Source organism: Rhinoraja longicauda, chromosome 5, assembly GCF_053455715.1.
Source record: "Rhinoraja longicauda isolate Sanriku21f chromosome 5, sRhiLon1.1, whole genome shotgun sequence".
NCBI lineage: Eukaryota > Metazoa > Chordata > Chondrichthyes > Rajiformes > Arhynchobatidae > Rhinoraja > Rhinoraja longicauda.
The window spans coordinates 32,149,092-32,165,383 of NC_135957.1; the positions used below are offsets into that span (position 1 = coordinate 32,149,092).

The window sequence follows — 16,292 nt, forward strand, 5'->3', positions numbered from 1 at the left end:
CCTTGATGAGCTTTGATAAGCAGTTTATAAATGGCAGTGGCTGTGCCGGCTGCAAGGAAGTATTTTTCTGCAGGAGAAGGCTTGGTAGCAGGCAATGTTGCAGACATGGAAAACTCTACTTCTTATCTGAATGCTGAACTTTGCTAAATAGCTGTAATCATGTTTGACCTCAATCTTCCTACTACTTTTGATCTAAAAAATCTACCTTAAACTGTGGTCTGAACTTTTAATTTGCTGAGCCTACAAACATACGTGAAAATGCATATTTTTATAACCCAAAAGAATGAAGATCAGCAAAAGCAGATTAGGGAAGACATATTTTTAATCTAATTAGTCAGATATTGAGGAACAAACTGAGCTCAGGCAAATTGTGAGGTGGCAAATAATAGAGATGAACATAAAACAGTACAGTCCAGGTACAGATGCCCTGCACACAATGTCAAACATTATGACAAATTAAACTAATCTCTGATTGCATGTGATCTTTCCATTCCCTGCACACTCATGTACTTATCTAAAGCCTCTTAAAAGCTACCACCGTTTCTGCCTCACCACCATTCCTGGCAGTGCTTTTCAGGCACCCACCACCCTAGGTGTGTAAAAAAAAACTTGCCATGCACATCTCCTTTAAACTTTGACCCTCACATTAAGCTATGCCCTCTAGTCCTTAACATTTCCACCACCCTGGAAAAGGGGTCTGACTGTCTATTCTACCCATGCCTCTCATCATTTTACATACTTCTATCTTGTTTCCCCATCAGCTCCAGAGAAACAATCCAAAGTTATCCAACTGCTCCATATCGCTAACATCTTCTAATCCAGGCAGCATTCTGGTAAACCACTTCTGCATTCTCTCCAAAGCCTCCATACTCTTCCAGTAATGGGGCAACCAGAACTGCACAAATACTCCAAATGCAGCCTGACCAAAACCCTATACAGCTGCAACATGACTTCCCAACTCAAGACTGTAGGAAAACAACTGCAGATGCTGGTACAAATCGAAGGTATCACAAAACACTGGAGCAACTCAGCAGGTCAGGCAGCATCTCAGGAGAGAAGGAATGGGTGACATTTCGGGTCGAGACCCTTCCTCAGACCTCCTCAGTCTGAGGAAGGGTCTCGACCCGAAACGTCACCCATTCCTTCTCTCCTGTGATGCTGCCTGACCTGCTGAGTTGCTCCAGCATTTTGTGATCCCAACTCAAGACTGGACGTTTCGTAAGCATTTACAGAAAATAAGGTGGCTGAGTTCAGGTTTGTAATAATCAAAGAAATTCATGGCACAAAAAACCACTTGGAACCTCACATCCTTGTCAGTTGAATTATTTTTAACCTTACTATCAAACAAACGGGAAACATTGACCACAAAGCAGAGCAGCTAACCTCATTTAGAGGTGTAGGGACTATAGTGCAGTGCAAGTTAGGATTAGTGATATTCATTTGTGGTATCTAATATAATACACAAAGCAGGCAGCTGAGAGGTTCGAAAGTGGCAAGCTGGTTCGGAGAGTTCTGAAACAGGTATTGAAATTTCAGCACATGGGGATGTGAAACTGCTATTCAGCCACCCCTTCACCCTACCCATCTCCTTAGCTGTTTCGGCCACTCAATTTGATCATACATCACGTGGATCCTAAATCCATTTAGTTTCCTTGCTGCTTTTAAAAATATTATCTTACTTTACTTTTTAAAATTTTACCTTTTAAAAATATATTATTTGCAGTCATGAAATTTTCAAGTGAAACAGCCTTGACAACCCAAGAAAAAGTGTTCCAGATTTCCTCCATTTTTTTGCATGAAGTGTTAGACATCACTTCCGAACAGCCTAGGTCTAATTTTAAGATTACCACCTTGAACCAACACACCCCAACCCCTTTGAGATGTATCCAGCAGAGAAAATAATTTCTCTCTTTTGATCCCATCACGTGTTTTGATCATTGTAAACCTCAATATTACCACTTAATTTTCGAACAATAAGAAAATGTAAACTCTGATCATGCATCATTTAAAATATTTATTGGTCATCTTTAACAACTACTAGACCAAATGGACCCATTGGGCCCAAACCTCCCCTCCCACTCCCCTTCCTCCTCCCCCCTCCTCCTCCCTTCCCTCCACCCTCTCTCACTCCTCCCCATCCCTCCCCTCTTCCCCTCCCCCTCAACCCACCTTGTCCTCCCTCCTCCCCCCCTCCCTGAGAGATAGATTTAAACTTTAAAATGTGAATAACTTAAAAAATATAACACAGATTTCAATGAAACTTCTCCCATTAGCACCAAAGGGACGACGGTGAGTAAGGTGGACCTAAAATTGCCACGCTATCGTGTACCATTTTGGCTGTAGTTCAGGAACAAACAAACAAACAAACAAGAGTTTTAGTACATAGATGAGTTACATTCACAAGTTATATATTGAAAAGACTAATGTCCTCACAATTTAACTCTTTTAACTCCAGGTATGATTCTAATGAATGCATGTGCCAAACCCTTCAAACTCAATCTATCATTCTTGAGGCGAGGTACCTAAAACTAATTGCAGTGCTCAAGATTGAGGTCAAGGCAGTGCTCTGTGCAGCTGTAACACGACATTATATGTTTAGTTTAATTTAGAGATACAGCATAGATACAGGTCCTGCAGAGACAGTTCTCTGGGAAAGGAATCCTCCACAGATAGATTCAGGTCTGAAGAAGGGTCCCGACCCAAAGCATTTCCAATCCATGTCCTCCGGAGATCCACAGAAGATAGACACAAAATGCTGGAGTAACTCAGCAGGAGAGGGAAACAAGAGATGTGGAAGGGTAAGGCGTGAAAACCAGAGATCTTTGTTTTCACACCTTACCCTCCCATATCTCTCGATTATGAAGTTCCTTCCTACACATTTCCTCGAGAGATGCAAACTGACCCAGTGAGTTACTCCTGTTTTATTTGTAAACCAGCATATGCAGGTCTTTGTGTCTCTATCACACTAGTTGTATGTTGTCCCACTTTCTCATCAATTCCCTACATACAAGGGGCAATATCACAGATGCCAATTAACCTACAAACCCGCACGTCTTTGGGATGCACACGAGGTCACAGGGAGAATGTGCAATCTCTATACAGACTACATCCGAGGTCAGGGTTGAAACCGGGACTCTGGCACAGTGAGGCACAGCAGCTCCACCAGCTACATCACTGTGCAGCCCTCAATAACTTTGTATTCCAGCCAATCTTACAATAAACACGATCATTTCTTTGGAGGTTTAAACCTATTTTTTAACCTCTCCATTGTATTTAACCTGCCTACCCATTTAATGCATAAATACCCTTTGCAACTTCCTGCTTGCATCTATATTATTAACTTAAGTGCTATTGGCAAAAATGTAAGCTTCACTCTTTTCACTATTTAAATCAACGACCTAGAAGGTCAACAACATCTGGATATTGGACAGTTATTAATTAACTTAAAGTTGACCATGAAGATTTTATGCAATTAAAAGGAGAGAAAAATAGTACGATAAATAACGATTTTCTGTGAAAAACACTTTTAACATTTGTAACCACTGTTTCCTTAATAGCATTTATATAACAAGCAGGACTAACTTTGCCACCAGCAGATTAGAGTAATATACAAGCTTTTAGGAAGTAATAAAAAGCTCACAGATGTACAGTGCCCTGGTAGCCATGACAACTGAAAGACTTCCTCCTGAGTTTAAAGCTTCATGATCTAATCGAGATCCACAGGTTTCAAGTGAAAATACATCTTATTTATGAACAATTTCCCTCAAATGTAACTGTCCCGCCACAGAAAATATTTTTTTATATTCAATGGATGTTTGATTCAAATTCTTTCATTAAAATGTTCTGCATTCACTCAATTCTGCTATAAATACTAACCAATCACATGTCCAGTAAAGAAATTTTTCCATTGCACAGGATACTCTTCTTCATTTCCTTCTCCATCCACCACTATCGCCTTGAAAGTTGCAGAGAAATGCTCCACATTTGAAGTTAAATACAAGTTAAAATTTCTGCGAAACAGGAAATTCAGAGTATTTTCAAATATCAGACAGCAATTATTTAGCAGTTCTCTCTTTTCTATGCATGCACGTTTATCTGTTGCCTTAAAACATTTTCAGGCAATGTAATTATAATACAATACATATATTTCCCTAAATGCACCATAATTAGCACAGGCCAAGTATCAACCTATCACATAGATTATATAAAATCTTTGATACATTTCAATAAGAACACCCACTCATATCATATCATATCATATCATATATATACAGCCGGAAACAGGCCTTTTCGGCCCTCCAAGTCCGTGCCGCCCAGTGATCCCCGTACATTAACACTATCCTACACCCACTAGGGACAATTTTTACATTTACCCAGTCAATTAACCTACATACCTGTACGTCTTTGGAGTGTGGGAGGAAACCGAAGATCTCGGAGAAAACCCACGCAGGTCACGGGGAGAACGTACAAACTCCTTACAGTGCAGCACCCGTAGTCAGGATTGAACCTGAGTCTCCGGCGCTGCATTCGCTGTAAAGCAGCAACTCTACCGCTGCGCTACCGTACCGCCCTAATTGGCCAAATAATGCATCTTTAACATTATAACCACAGGTTTGTTTTTTATTCTAAAATTAAAATGCAATTTCTGACTCCCAAGAATTTTAAGTTCATTTTTACTTACTAGATCCTGATTTTTCTTCATTTTTTTTCCTGGCCAGGGTGAAAATGTGGAAATACAGCCAATACTCTCACATAAACGTCTCATGTAACTGTTATCAAACAGTATCTTAGATTGTTCAGCCAGAATTATACCCTTGCAGTTTTCCCAGTTTCCACAAAGATGCCACAATCTCAACTGAGCACCTTTCGTGTTTGATACAACTCATCCAGAATAAAATTAGACATTAAACCAGGGCACAGATTGAAATTGGTTCTCTCTACAGAGCAACATTAATTGAATAAAACCTTATAATAAAACCAGATATGTTGAAGCACCTCTTTTATTGTGGGAGAGTAAATTTTGACAAATAGTTGGAGTTAGATTAACTGAACTAACATGATATTGGTTTTAGCAGAAAAAGGCAGAGAGAAGAAAATGTCTGGCTTCTTGCATTGCATTTCACTACAGTATGCATTTTTATCTGATTTTATAAGCATGACTTAAGTGGGCAGGGATTTCAACACCTTTCTGCCTCCAACATCCAGAAAAATGTCCTGCCTATTCATTAATATTTTAACTTTATATTTCTTATGATATTAAACCTTTTTTGGACTATTCCTTTGCAATTCTAATTTTGAGAACAAAATCACCTGTGCTCCAAAATAATCCATTCAATCTTACCTATTCAGAGCTGAAAACTGTACCGATTGTTCTAAATGTGACTGTGGTTCCATATCACGCTTTCTCAGAGAGTGCTGACGGATATCCGACAATGAGAGTACGTCATAATTAGTTAATAATCCATCCAAAACATCTGTTTAAAAAAAAGTAGAGGATTTTTAATGTTTTCTTTCAGATCATTATTTGAAGTTGACTCGCAATTATCCAATGTAATGGAACAGAGCACCTACAGAGATCAAACACAGAAATGCATAATGCTGCAAAGGATAATAAAAGACACATTAAAAGACATCAAAAATGGTACTAAAGTTATCATTTTTTTAATTGCCACGCCTGTTTGTTTAGGAGTTGTCTTACAGTGGTACCTTCTTCCAGTTTCTTTTCTATAATAGGGATTTGCAGATATACTTACAGTCCAATATTACATTCTGAGATACATTCCTGTTGTATAAATAACCTTGAAAGGTTAATTAAATTTTTGTATATACTTAATGTTGTACTTGGATTAACTAAATTTAATGTACTATTATTTAAAAGCAGAAGATGTATTTTAATTGCAGTTAATGCACTTCTACAAAATGAGTCAAATTCTCTGAAGGAGAGCTTTGAAACCTACAGCATAATCTTACAGATCATCACAATTAATCTGCTAGCAAATAAAATACTGAGTAAGTGAATAAAATAGCCATTGAATAATAATTATTATATACTAATGTGCTGGCACGATAGATTATTTTCTCATTGTATCACTTGAATACAAATTCAATTTATTGGCCAAATCCACATTTAATGTACAATTAATTATGGAATCAAAGAAGTCATAAAATGAAGCGGAGAAAATGTGAATAGACAAAATAATAATGGATGAAATTTAATACAGACATGTGCAAATAATTGGACATTGAAATGACAATGTGCAGGAGTTACCAAGAGCTGGGAAAAAAACACAAGGATTGGGCTGGTATGTGAAAGGAACACATCCTCCCACTTCTGTGAGAGACTATAAATGTCAAAAAAAATCCTTATTTTTGCTTTTCGTACCATTACATTTGGCCAACACCCTGTGACTGTGAATTTAACTGTGTCATCCATTTCACAGTATGGCCACCAAAAAATAGGCAGAAGCTGCCGGGGACTACTCAATGATAGGTAGTTCCTCCTCTCATAATTCATTGTGCCATTTTCACATTCAAAACAAGTTTTTCAATGAAATACTAACCCCACCTGTACAAGCACAACCACAACGTAAAAAGAATCTTTAACACCCATTTGTTTCAATTGTCAATAATCCACACTTTAGGTTTTAGAGAGACAGCGTGAAAACAGACCCTTCAGCCCACCGAGTCTGCGCCGACCAGTGATCACCCCGAACACTAAAACTATCCTACACACTAGGGACAATTTAACAATTTTATCAAAACCAATTAACCTACAACCCTGTACGTCTTTGAGAGTGGGAGGAAACTGGAGCACCCGGAGAAAACCCATGCAGTCACAGGGAGAATGTACAAAATTCATACAGACAGCACCCACACTGAGAATAAAACCTGGGTATCTGGTGCTATAAGGCAGCAACGCTACCGCTGGGCCATTGTGCCGCCCATCCACCACTGGTGTGTTATGGCTTCAATGTGTAATATGTGAGCAGCAGTGGCACAATTACGAGGGCTGCTGTCTCACATTGCCAGCAACAAATAATCATGATCTCTGGTGCTGTCTGTTTAGAGTTTGTATGTTTGTCCTATGTGAGATTCCTCCAGGTATTCCAGTTTCTTCCCACTTCAACATGTCCTGTCCTCATTTCTCAAGTTCATCTTTTATTCTACCTTAATGCTTCTTTGGCGTTTCTTTAAAACCTTGCTGTTTCTTTCCAACTATGCTCTATTTATAGTTTTACCTGTCTATATGGTTCAGTTTCTTTCTCATAATCAGTAAACTATGCTCAACGCTTTTAAATAATCTAGCAGATCTTTGCTACATTTGTAATTGGATGACAACTGCACAATTCATCTCAGCAACTATATTAATCAACAAAATAAAAGCAGGTGGCCAGTCGAGCTTTAAAAATGTATCCGTTTCAACTGACAAAATGGCCTGGATTTGGTAATGAGTACATTTCAAACTTTTTGCCTTACAAATGTTTCTCAAGCAGAGAGAAACTGAATGTTCTCTTCAAGTGCCTGGAACAAATAACAGCTAAACTTGCATATCATAAATATAAACTTCCAAAAAGTAAGGGCTAAAAATAACCAAAAAAGATAAACATTCGAGAATTTTATTAATATTTAGCGAAAGCATTTTGACCGTTCCTATTTTCTGTCATCAAAAATTGCCAATAGCTTCTGCGTTACATATCATAAACCTGATATAACCCCAACAGTCTCCAGAATGCAACAACATCATTCTCCAACATTTCCTCCATCTTCAAATATGATCCCACCTCGTCACACCTTCCTATTCCCATCCCTTTACGATTTCTGTTGAGACCATTCCCACCACAACTCCTTGGTTCACTCATCCCTTCCCAGCCAACCAGCCCCACCACCAGGTACTTTCCCTTGCAACTGCAGGAAATGTAACACCTGCATCCATACCGTCTTCCTCAGTTCCATCTAGGGACCCCAGTAGCCTTCCAGGTGAGACAGAGTTTCACATGTACCTCTGTACTCCCTATGTAGCTTCCTTTACAATGGGAAGACCATGCGTTCATTAGATGACTGGTTCGCCAAACACATGTGCTGCCTGCTGAATCTCCCAGATGTTAACTATTTTAACTCCCCGTCCCATATCAACCTCTTGGTCCATGGCCTCCTCCATTGCCAAATTGAGGCCACATGCACACTGGGGGAACAGCACCTCATATTCTGCTTGGATAGTTTTCAATTGGTATCAAACCTGAATTCTCCAACTCAAATAATACCCTCCTACTCCTATTTCTTTCCCATACTTCCCAGCCCTCCTACTTCCCCCACCATCTCCCAAAACACCCTCCTCCTTTCCCTTCCATTGTACACGTATTCTCCATCCTCCATGCACTCAAATTCCCCATTTCCTTTTAATCCATCCTCTTCCCTTCCTTGTGTTCCCTTCAACTCACATCCTTCCTTCCAACCTTACATTTCATTTTTCCTCTACGCTCGCTATCTGACACCCTTTAGTCTCCTTTTCACCACTGCCCTTTGTCACTTACTCTACTCATCCGCCACTCCCACCTCTCTTTTCCAGCTTTCTCCCCACTACTCAAATCAGTCTGAAGAAGGGACCTGACTCAAAACCTCGCCTGTTCATTTCCTTCCTCGATGTTGCCTGGCCCGTTAAGTTCCTCCAGCATTTATTGTGTTGCTCAAGTGTCCTGGTAAACCTCATCTGCACCTGCACAAAAGCCTCTACATCCCTCCTTTAATGAGTTGACCAGAACTGCACAGAATACTCCAAATGCAGCCGAACCAATGTTATAAAAATCTGCTTCGTAGCCCCAGCTGCACACACGCCGTTGTGTCCCAGTATCAGAAACTAAATAGGACATACTAGGAACAGATACGGCAGTTGAAATTGGGCACCCATAAGGCACTGTGTACCATCAACAAAAGAAGAAATGTATGCTGTCAAGATCTTTAGGATCATGGCAAGCATAATCCATCACACTATCATCAATGAGGAATCCCAAGAACATCAGCAGTCATATCTAATAATGAAGATACATCAACTTTGGACAACATTCATGCAAGCTAAATAGGAAAACGTGTAATGGACAGAGTTAAGCAATCTCACTATCAACAGATCAGATCAAAATTCAGCAATCCTGAAATGTTAAGTTGTTAATGGTGGAGCAATTAAACAGGAAGAGGTTAGAACATATCCTCATCCTTCACAATGGCAGGGCCCATCATGTCAGAGCTAAAGACGTATGCAACTATGCTCAGTCAGATGTGCAAAATGGATTCTGGCTTCTTCCTGAGATCGCCACCATAACAGAAGCTAGTCTTCAGCTAAATTGAATAGTGTGGAGTGGAAACAGGAAATGGCTCAGAGAACTCAGTATAGCAAAAGTTTGGAACCAGACAACATCCCAGTTATAGTTTTGAACACTTCTGCTCCAGAGGCTGCTGTGCCCATAGCCAAGTTCCAGTGCAACTGGAGCACAAGCATCTAGTCATTAATATGGAACATTGCAATCATTTAATACAGATCTTCTTTATCAATATTATATTTTAAATTCTCATTGTCTCTTAGCATTCATTACTTTGTGACCTTTCTCCTCATCTTGATATATTTAATACTGAATTGAGTAAAAGATACAAGTAATATGAAAGTTTTAATTTTAGTTATTGATAGAACATCTCAGATGTACCTGAGAATCAGTGTAAGCTGTGTAAGTGTCAAACATCAGTAAAGAGATGGACAGTATCATTGACGGCACTTTCTCACTAATAACCAGCGCTTATTTCAACATCAATCATCCCAGTCCCAGGATATCGTAGCCAGGAGCTCCATGGGTGATTTCATGAATCTTCCATCCTAAGATCAGAAGAGGGGATGTTTGTTGATATTTGCACAACATTCAATTCCATTTGCAATTCCTCGGCAAATTCACATCCATTCTTGCATACTGCATGACCTAGACATCAGTCAGCCATGTATCAGTCATGCTACAAAAGTGGCAGATAATGACCATTTTCAACAAGAGAGCCTCCAACCAGTTACCCTTGACATTCAAATGGTAATGACCACTACCAAATCCCTCACCAACACCACTCTGGACCCAACATCTTGACAATATCCAGAACACAGTCCATTTGAATGGCACACATAAATATTTATGTGTAGGAAAAAAATGGACTTCATCAATTTCACCACTAATTTCCATCCTGTTCTTAAATACACTTGGACTATCTCCGACATCTCCCTACCGTTTCTGGATCTCACCGTCTCCATCACAGGAGACAGACTAGTGACCAACATCTGCAACAAACCTACTGACTCCCATAGCTATCTTGACTACACTTCTTCCCACCCTGTTTCCTGTAAAAACTCTATCCCCTACTCCCAATTCCTCTGTCTACGCCGCATCTCCACCCAGGATGAGGTGTTCCATACTAGGAGATCGGAGATGTCCTCATTCTTTAGGAAACGGGGGTTCCCCTCTTCCATTATAGATGAGGCTCTCAATAGGGTCTCCTCAATATCCCGCAGCTCCGCTCTTGCTCCCCCTCCCCCTATTCGTAACAAGGCCAGAGTCTCCTTTGTCCTCACCTTCCACCCCATCAGCCGTCGCATACAACATATTATCCTCCAACATTTCCGCCACCTCCAACGGGATCGCACTACTGGCCACATCTTCCCATCTCCACCCCTTTCTGCTTTCCGCAGAGACCGTTCCCTTCGAAACTCCCTGGTCCACTCGACCCTTCCCACCCAAACCATCCCCTCCCCGGGTACTTTCCCCTGCAACCGCAGGAGATGCAACACCTGCCCTTTTACCTCCCCCCTCGACTCCATCCAAGGACCCAAACAGTCTTTCCAGGTGAGGCAGAGGTTCACCTGCATCTCCTCTAACCTCATCTACTGTATCCGCTGTTCCAGGGGTCAACATCTCTACATCGGCGAGACCAAGCGCAGACTCAGCGATCGTTTCGCTGAACTCCGCTCAGTCCGTCTTAACCAACCTGATCTCCCAGTGGCTCAGCACTGCGACTGCGACTCCCCCTCCCATTCCCAATCTGACCTTTCTGTCCTGGACCTCCTCCATTGTCAGAGGGAGGCCCAGCGCAAATTGGAGGAACAGCACCTCATATTTCGCTTGGGTAGTTTATACCCCAGTGGTATGAACATTGACTTCTCTAACTTTAGATAATCCCTGCTTTCCCTCTCTATCCCCTCCCCCTTCCCAGTTCCACTAGGCTTCCTGTCTCTGACCACATCCTATCTTTGTCCCACCCCCTCCCCTGATATCAGTCTGAAGAAGGGTCTCGACCCAAAACTTCACCCATTCCTTCTCTCCAGAGATGCTGCATGACCCGCTGAGTTACTCCAGCATTGTGTGTCTACGCATAAATATTTATTCCTTCCACCGTTTCCACAGTGTGCACCATCCATAAAATGCACCAAACATATTTACTTAGACAACTATAACTTGTCCTAAACCTGCAACTTCTACCACCAAGTATCAAAGCAGCATGTATGTGGAACATCACTTCCTGCAAATTCCTACCCAAATCATACACCATTCTGATTTTGAAGTGTAATTGCTGGCTGGTTCTTCTTCGTGCTGGGTCTAAACTTCAATCTTACAAATCAACATGCGAGAGTACAATTCGATCAACTTTAAAAACTCTAAGAAAATTTAACCACATTACCTTATTTGTGGAATCCACAATTGAATTTTTACAAATTCCAACAGGCACAGAATCAAATCAAACTACACAAGTAAACGTGATCTTGTAGCAGGGCCCAATTGGAAAAGCAAACAAACATTGGAAAACATAACATTTTAGACAAGCACACAATTCTGAAACCTCATAGAGAAAGCCTCGGCAATCTATTCCGACCAAACAAGACACACAAAATCAAAATTTCCCAAGTAATAAAGAAAAAGTGGCATTTCAGAGGCTTTTAGACAGGGACATGTAGGTACAGGAATAGAAGGATACTGATCATGTACATTCAGATGAGATTAGTTTAAATTGGCATCATGTTCGGCACAGACATTGGAGGCCCATTCCTGTGCTGTACTGTTCTGTTCTAAAACAACAGACTGGAAGAATATGGCATCTGAAGGGGACACGGAGGTTGAGGTGGTATTTGAAGACAACAGCTTTGGTTTAGTTGTTTGTGCACATGACAAACTAAAACAATATAATACTAGTATATTTTACCCAATTCAGTTGTAAATATATAGTGGACTAGAAATGTCACAAAGTAATGAATGTAAAGAGGTAGTGAGAATTAACATAAATTAAAAGAAATCTGAAATAGTAAGAAATCTGTAATTAAAAGGAATCTGTAATTTTAAAAAATCTGTAATTCCAATAATGCAGCAATTATCTTCAGCTTATCCCAGAAACCAGAATAGGAAGACCGATTTGTGTCTGATGTTGTTGTTGAACCTATCTCAACTACATCCTCTGGCAGTTTGTTATACATGTACCACCTAGCATGTGAGAAAGTTGCCCCTCAGGTTCCTCTTAAATCTTTCCTTGCACACCTTAAGCATATGCCCTCATGATCTTGATTCCCCAGCCTTGGGGGAAAAAACGGTGCATTTGCCTCATTCTTCTAAGCCCCGGAGAATAGTCACAGCTTGCCAAACCTCTCCCTATAACTCAGCCTCTCGATTGCTCGTGATTTTTTTCTGCACCCATTCCAGCTTAATGGCATCTTTCCAAAAGCTGTTTGACGAAAACTCCAAGTGCAGCCCCACCAATATCTTACTCCAAGTGCAGCATAATGTCTCAACTTCTATACTCAATGCACTGCTGATAAAGTACAGTGCACCAGAAGCCTTCTTCGGCACCCTATCTACCTACTACGCAAATTTCAGGGGATTATGCACTTGTCCTAATGTCCCTCTGCACCCAACACGCATCAGAGCCCAAACGTTAAATGTGAAATTCCTGTTGTGAATGTGAAATTGACGTCCCAACCCCTTGCACTGACCCCAAATGAATTTCATTTGCCATTCCTCGATCCACTTTCTCAGTTAATCCAGATCTCACTGCAATTCTTGACAACCTTCTTCGCTATGTACTATTTCAGTGTCAAATTTACTAACTGCACCTTGTACCTTCTCATCCAAATCATTGATATAAATGAACAATGGATCCAGACCTCAGGCACACCTCTAGTTAGGGGCCTCCAATCTGAAAACGAACCTTACACCCTCAGTCTCTGCCTCCTATCATCAACCAATTGTGTATCCAATTAGCTAACTCTCTCTGGATCTTCCAGAATAACCTACCATGCAGAACCTTATCCAAGGTTTTGCTGAATTGTACATCAAGTCAGAATCATACAGCACAGAAACAGGCCTGATAGCCCAACTTGTCCACGACAACCAAAATGCCCACCTACTTGTCCGCATTTGGCACTAATCCCTCTAAAACCTTCCACTTATTGCACTTATCCACGTGTTTTTTAAATGTTGCTATTGCACCTGCCTCAACCACTTTTTCTGGCAGCTTGTTCTGTGAAAAAGTTGCCCGTGTTCCTATTAAATCTTCCTCTTCTAATTCTTGATTCTATAATGCCGAGGAAAAGACTGGATGCATTCATCTTATCTATGTCTTTGGACATATTAATTTCTTTAGAAATCCCATTTCAACTTTATGCAGTAGGGTGGTTCTTGGTCCTCCAAAATATTCCAAATGGAATTTAAACTGCAGGTGACGGAGTATGGACTTAAGCAAGAAGAGCTTCTTGGAGAAGAGCTGCCTTAAATTTAGTTGCGTCTGGTTGAGTAACATAGTAGGGTGAAGACTATTCCATGCTTTAATTGTGCGAGGGAAGAATGAATTGCTATACACATCTGTCTTGATAGCTGGTATCTCAAATTGAATCGAATGCCCTCGTCTACTCCTGAAAGGTTTGGGTTTGGTGTAGATGTGGTAATCAATGTCGAGCTGACCATTTAACATTTTGTAAAAATAGGTCAAACTGTGGATAAAACTTTTAAGTTTTAGGACACACCTGTATACATTGACTTGTATTTCAGTTTGAAACCATGCAAGGGGATGATCAACCCTACATTCGATCAGCAGATTTCCTCCTGACCTTGTAGTTGTTTATTTTTGCATGGTCGGTAGACAAGATATCACAACCCCCAAAACATCCCACAACTCTGTCTTCCACCCCCATTATATACACCTTTCATTCTCATCTGTATACAAGCACATTATGTTTGCAACACACACTTTCCCTTGGGACACACTTTTTCACTGCAACACTTTGTTTTGTGTTTGGGGAGGGACTGTGTGGTATCAGCACTCTCCCAGTCCACTGCAGAATGAAATTTGGATGAAGGGATTAAAAGTATCATTAGCAAATTTGTAGATGATACAAAGCTGGGTGGTAGTGTGAGCTGTGAGGAAGATGCTATGAGGTTGCAGGGTGACTTGGACAGGTTGTGTGAGGGGGCGGATGCATGGCAGATGCAGTTTAATGTGGACAAGTGTGAGGTTATCCACTTTGGTGGTAAGAATAAGAAGGCAGATTATTATCTGAATGGTGTCAAGTTAGGAAAAGGGGGCGTACAACGAGATCTGGGTGTCCTAGTGCATCAGTCACTGAAAGGAAGCATGCAGGTACAGCAGGCAGTGAAGAAAGCCAATGGAATGTTGGCCTTCATAACAAGAGGAGTTGAGTATAGGAGCAAAGAGGTCCTTCTGCAGTTGTATAGGGCCCTAGTTTGACCGCACCTGGAGTACCTGCAGTTTTGGTCCACAAATTCGAGGAAGGATATTCTTGCTATTGAGGGCGTGCAGCATAGGTTTACTAGGTTAATTCCTGGAATGGCAGGACTGTCATATGTTGAAAGACTGGAGCGACTAGGCTTGTCTACACTGGAATTTAGAAGGATGAGAGGGGATCTTATTGAAACATATAAGATTATTAAGGGGTTGGACTCGTTAGAGGCAGGAAACATAGTCCAGAACCAGGGGCCACAATTTAAGAATAAGGGGTAGGCCATTTAGAACAGAGACGAGGAAAACAAAATCCAGTCAGAGAGTTGTAAATCTGTGGAATTCTCTGCCTCAGAAGGCAGTGGAGGCCAATTCTCTGAATGCATTCAAGAGAGAGCTAGATAGAGCTCTTAATGATAGTGGGGTCAGGGGGTATGGGGAGAAGGCAGGAACGGGGTGCTGATTGAGAATGATCAGCCATGATCACATTGAATGGTGGTGCTGGCTCGAAGGGCCTCCTCCTGCACCTATTGTCTATTGAAATGTAAATCTATTCGCCATCTACTCGCACTCGGCCACCCAACAGTTCCTTCTATTTCCCGCAGTCACCCCCCCCCCCCCCCTTGTGAAGAGGGTTCCCGTCCCAGAGCCAACTGCTCCAGGGCCTCCTCTTACCGAACTGTGGGCCGCGCCCCTCACCCTCCGACTGGGCCCCGGCTGCGTCTCCTCGCCGACAGCAGAGCAGCAGCGACAGCGACAGCAGCGCCACGGCCGAGGCCGCCGCCATGGTGCTCATCGCCGGGACTGGAGGGGACGGGGTACTGCGAGCGCCGCCACCGCCGAGTGAGTCACAGGCCCGCCCGCCCGCCCGCCCCCAACCCAGCGCAGCCCGGCCCACACCCCGGACACAGTTCGGTGCCCGGCCCGGCCCACACCCCGGACACAGTTCGGTGCCCGGCCCGGCCCACACCCCGGACACAGTTCGGTGCCTGTAGCGCAGCCCCGCTCGGCCCGGCCCGGCCCAGCCCGGAAGTGCTCCTGTTGCTTGGGAGGAGGGAAGGGCAGGGCCGGGCCGGGCCGCGGGAACCGAACTGTGTCCGGGGTGTGGGCTGGGCTGGGCCGGGCCTCTCCTCGGCGAGGGCGCCCTCCTCCTGGTAAAGGATCACTACTAGGGTCGCAATTTGTAGGGACGTGCAGCACCTCATGTTTCGCTGAGGCTGCGCACGGCAGCCGTATGATCACCGATTTCTCTAACTTTCAAGTAACCCCTGCAGGAGAAGACGGCAGGGGAAGAGAAAATACATTGTGGCCTTCCATCACAGTGAGGAGAGGACTGCAGGAGACTCACTGAGATGGATGTTTCTTTTGTTTGGTGTTAGTTTATGATTGTATGTGTTATTGCATTTTTATTGATTATTCTTATTGGTCTTATTGTTGAACTGCGGGTAATGTTTCATTCTACTACACATTTATGTGTATGTGACAAATAAACGACTATTGAATATTGATTGATTGACATCCTCTCCCTCCGCTCCGTCCCCCACCCTAGACTA

General features: G+C 42.2%; 1 protein-coding gene across 3 annotated transcripts in view; it reads right to left on the minus strand.

The window, feature by feature from the left end:
* Positions 1-15,606, minus strand: part of adam17b (ADAM metallopeptidase domain 17b) — a 54,815-nt gene extending 39,209 nt beyond the window's left edge. For all 3 annotated transcript variants that reach the window (XM_078399247.1, XM_078399246.1, XM_078399245.1), the window contains exons 1-3: positions 15,415-15,606; positions 5,342-5,474; positions 3,877-4,010 (exon numbers count right to left, since the gene is read on the minus strand). In XM_078399247.1, coding sequence (XP_078255373.1) covers positions 3,877-4,010; positions 5,342-5,474; positions 15,415-15,535 — 388 coding nt within the window. In that variant the 5' untranslated portion in view covers positions 15,536-15,606. The remainder of the gene's footprint in view (positions 1-3,876; positions 4,011-5,341; positions 5,475-15,414) is intronic.
* Between the last annotated feature and the right edge of the window lie 686 nt (positions 15,607-16,292).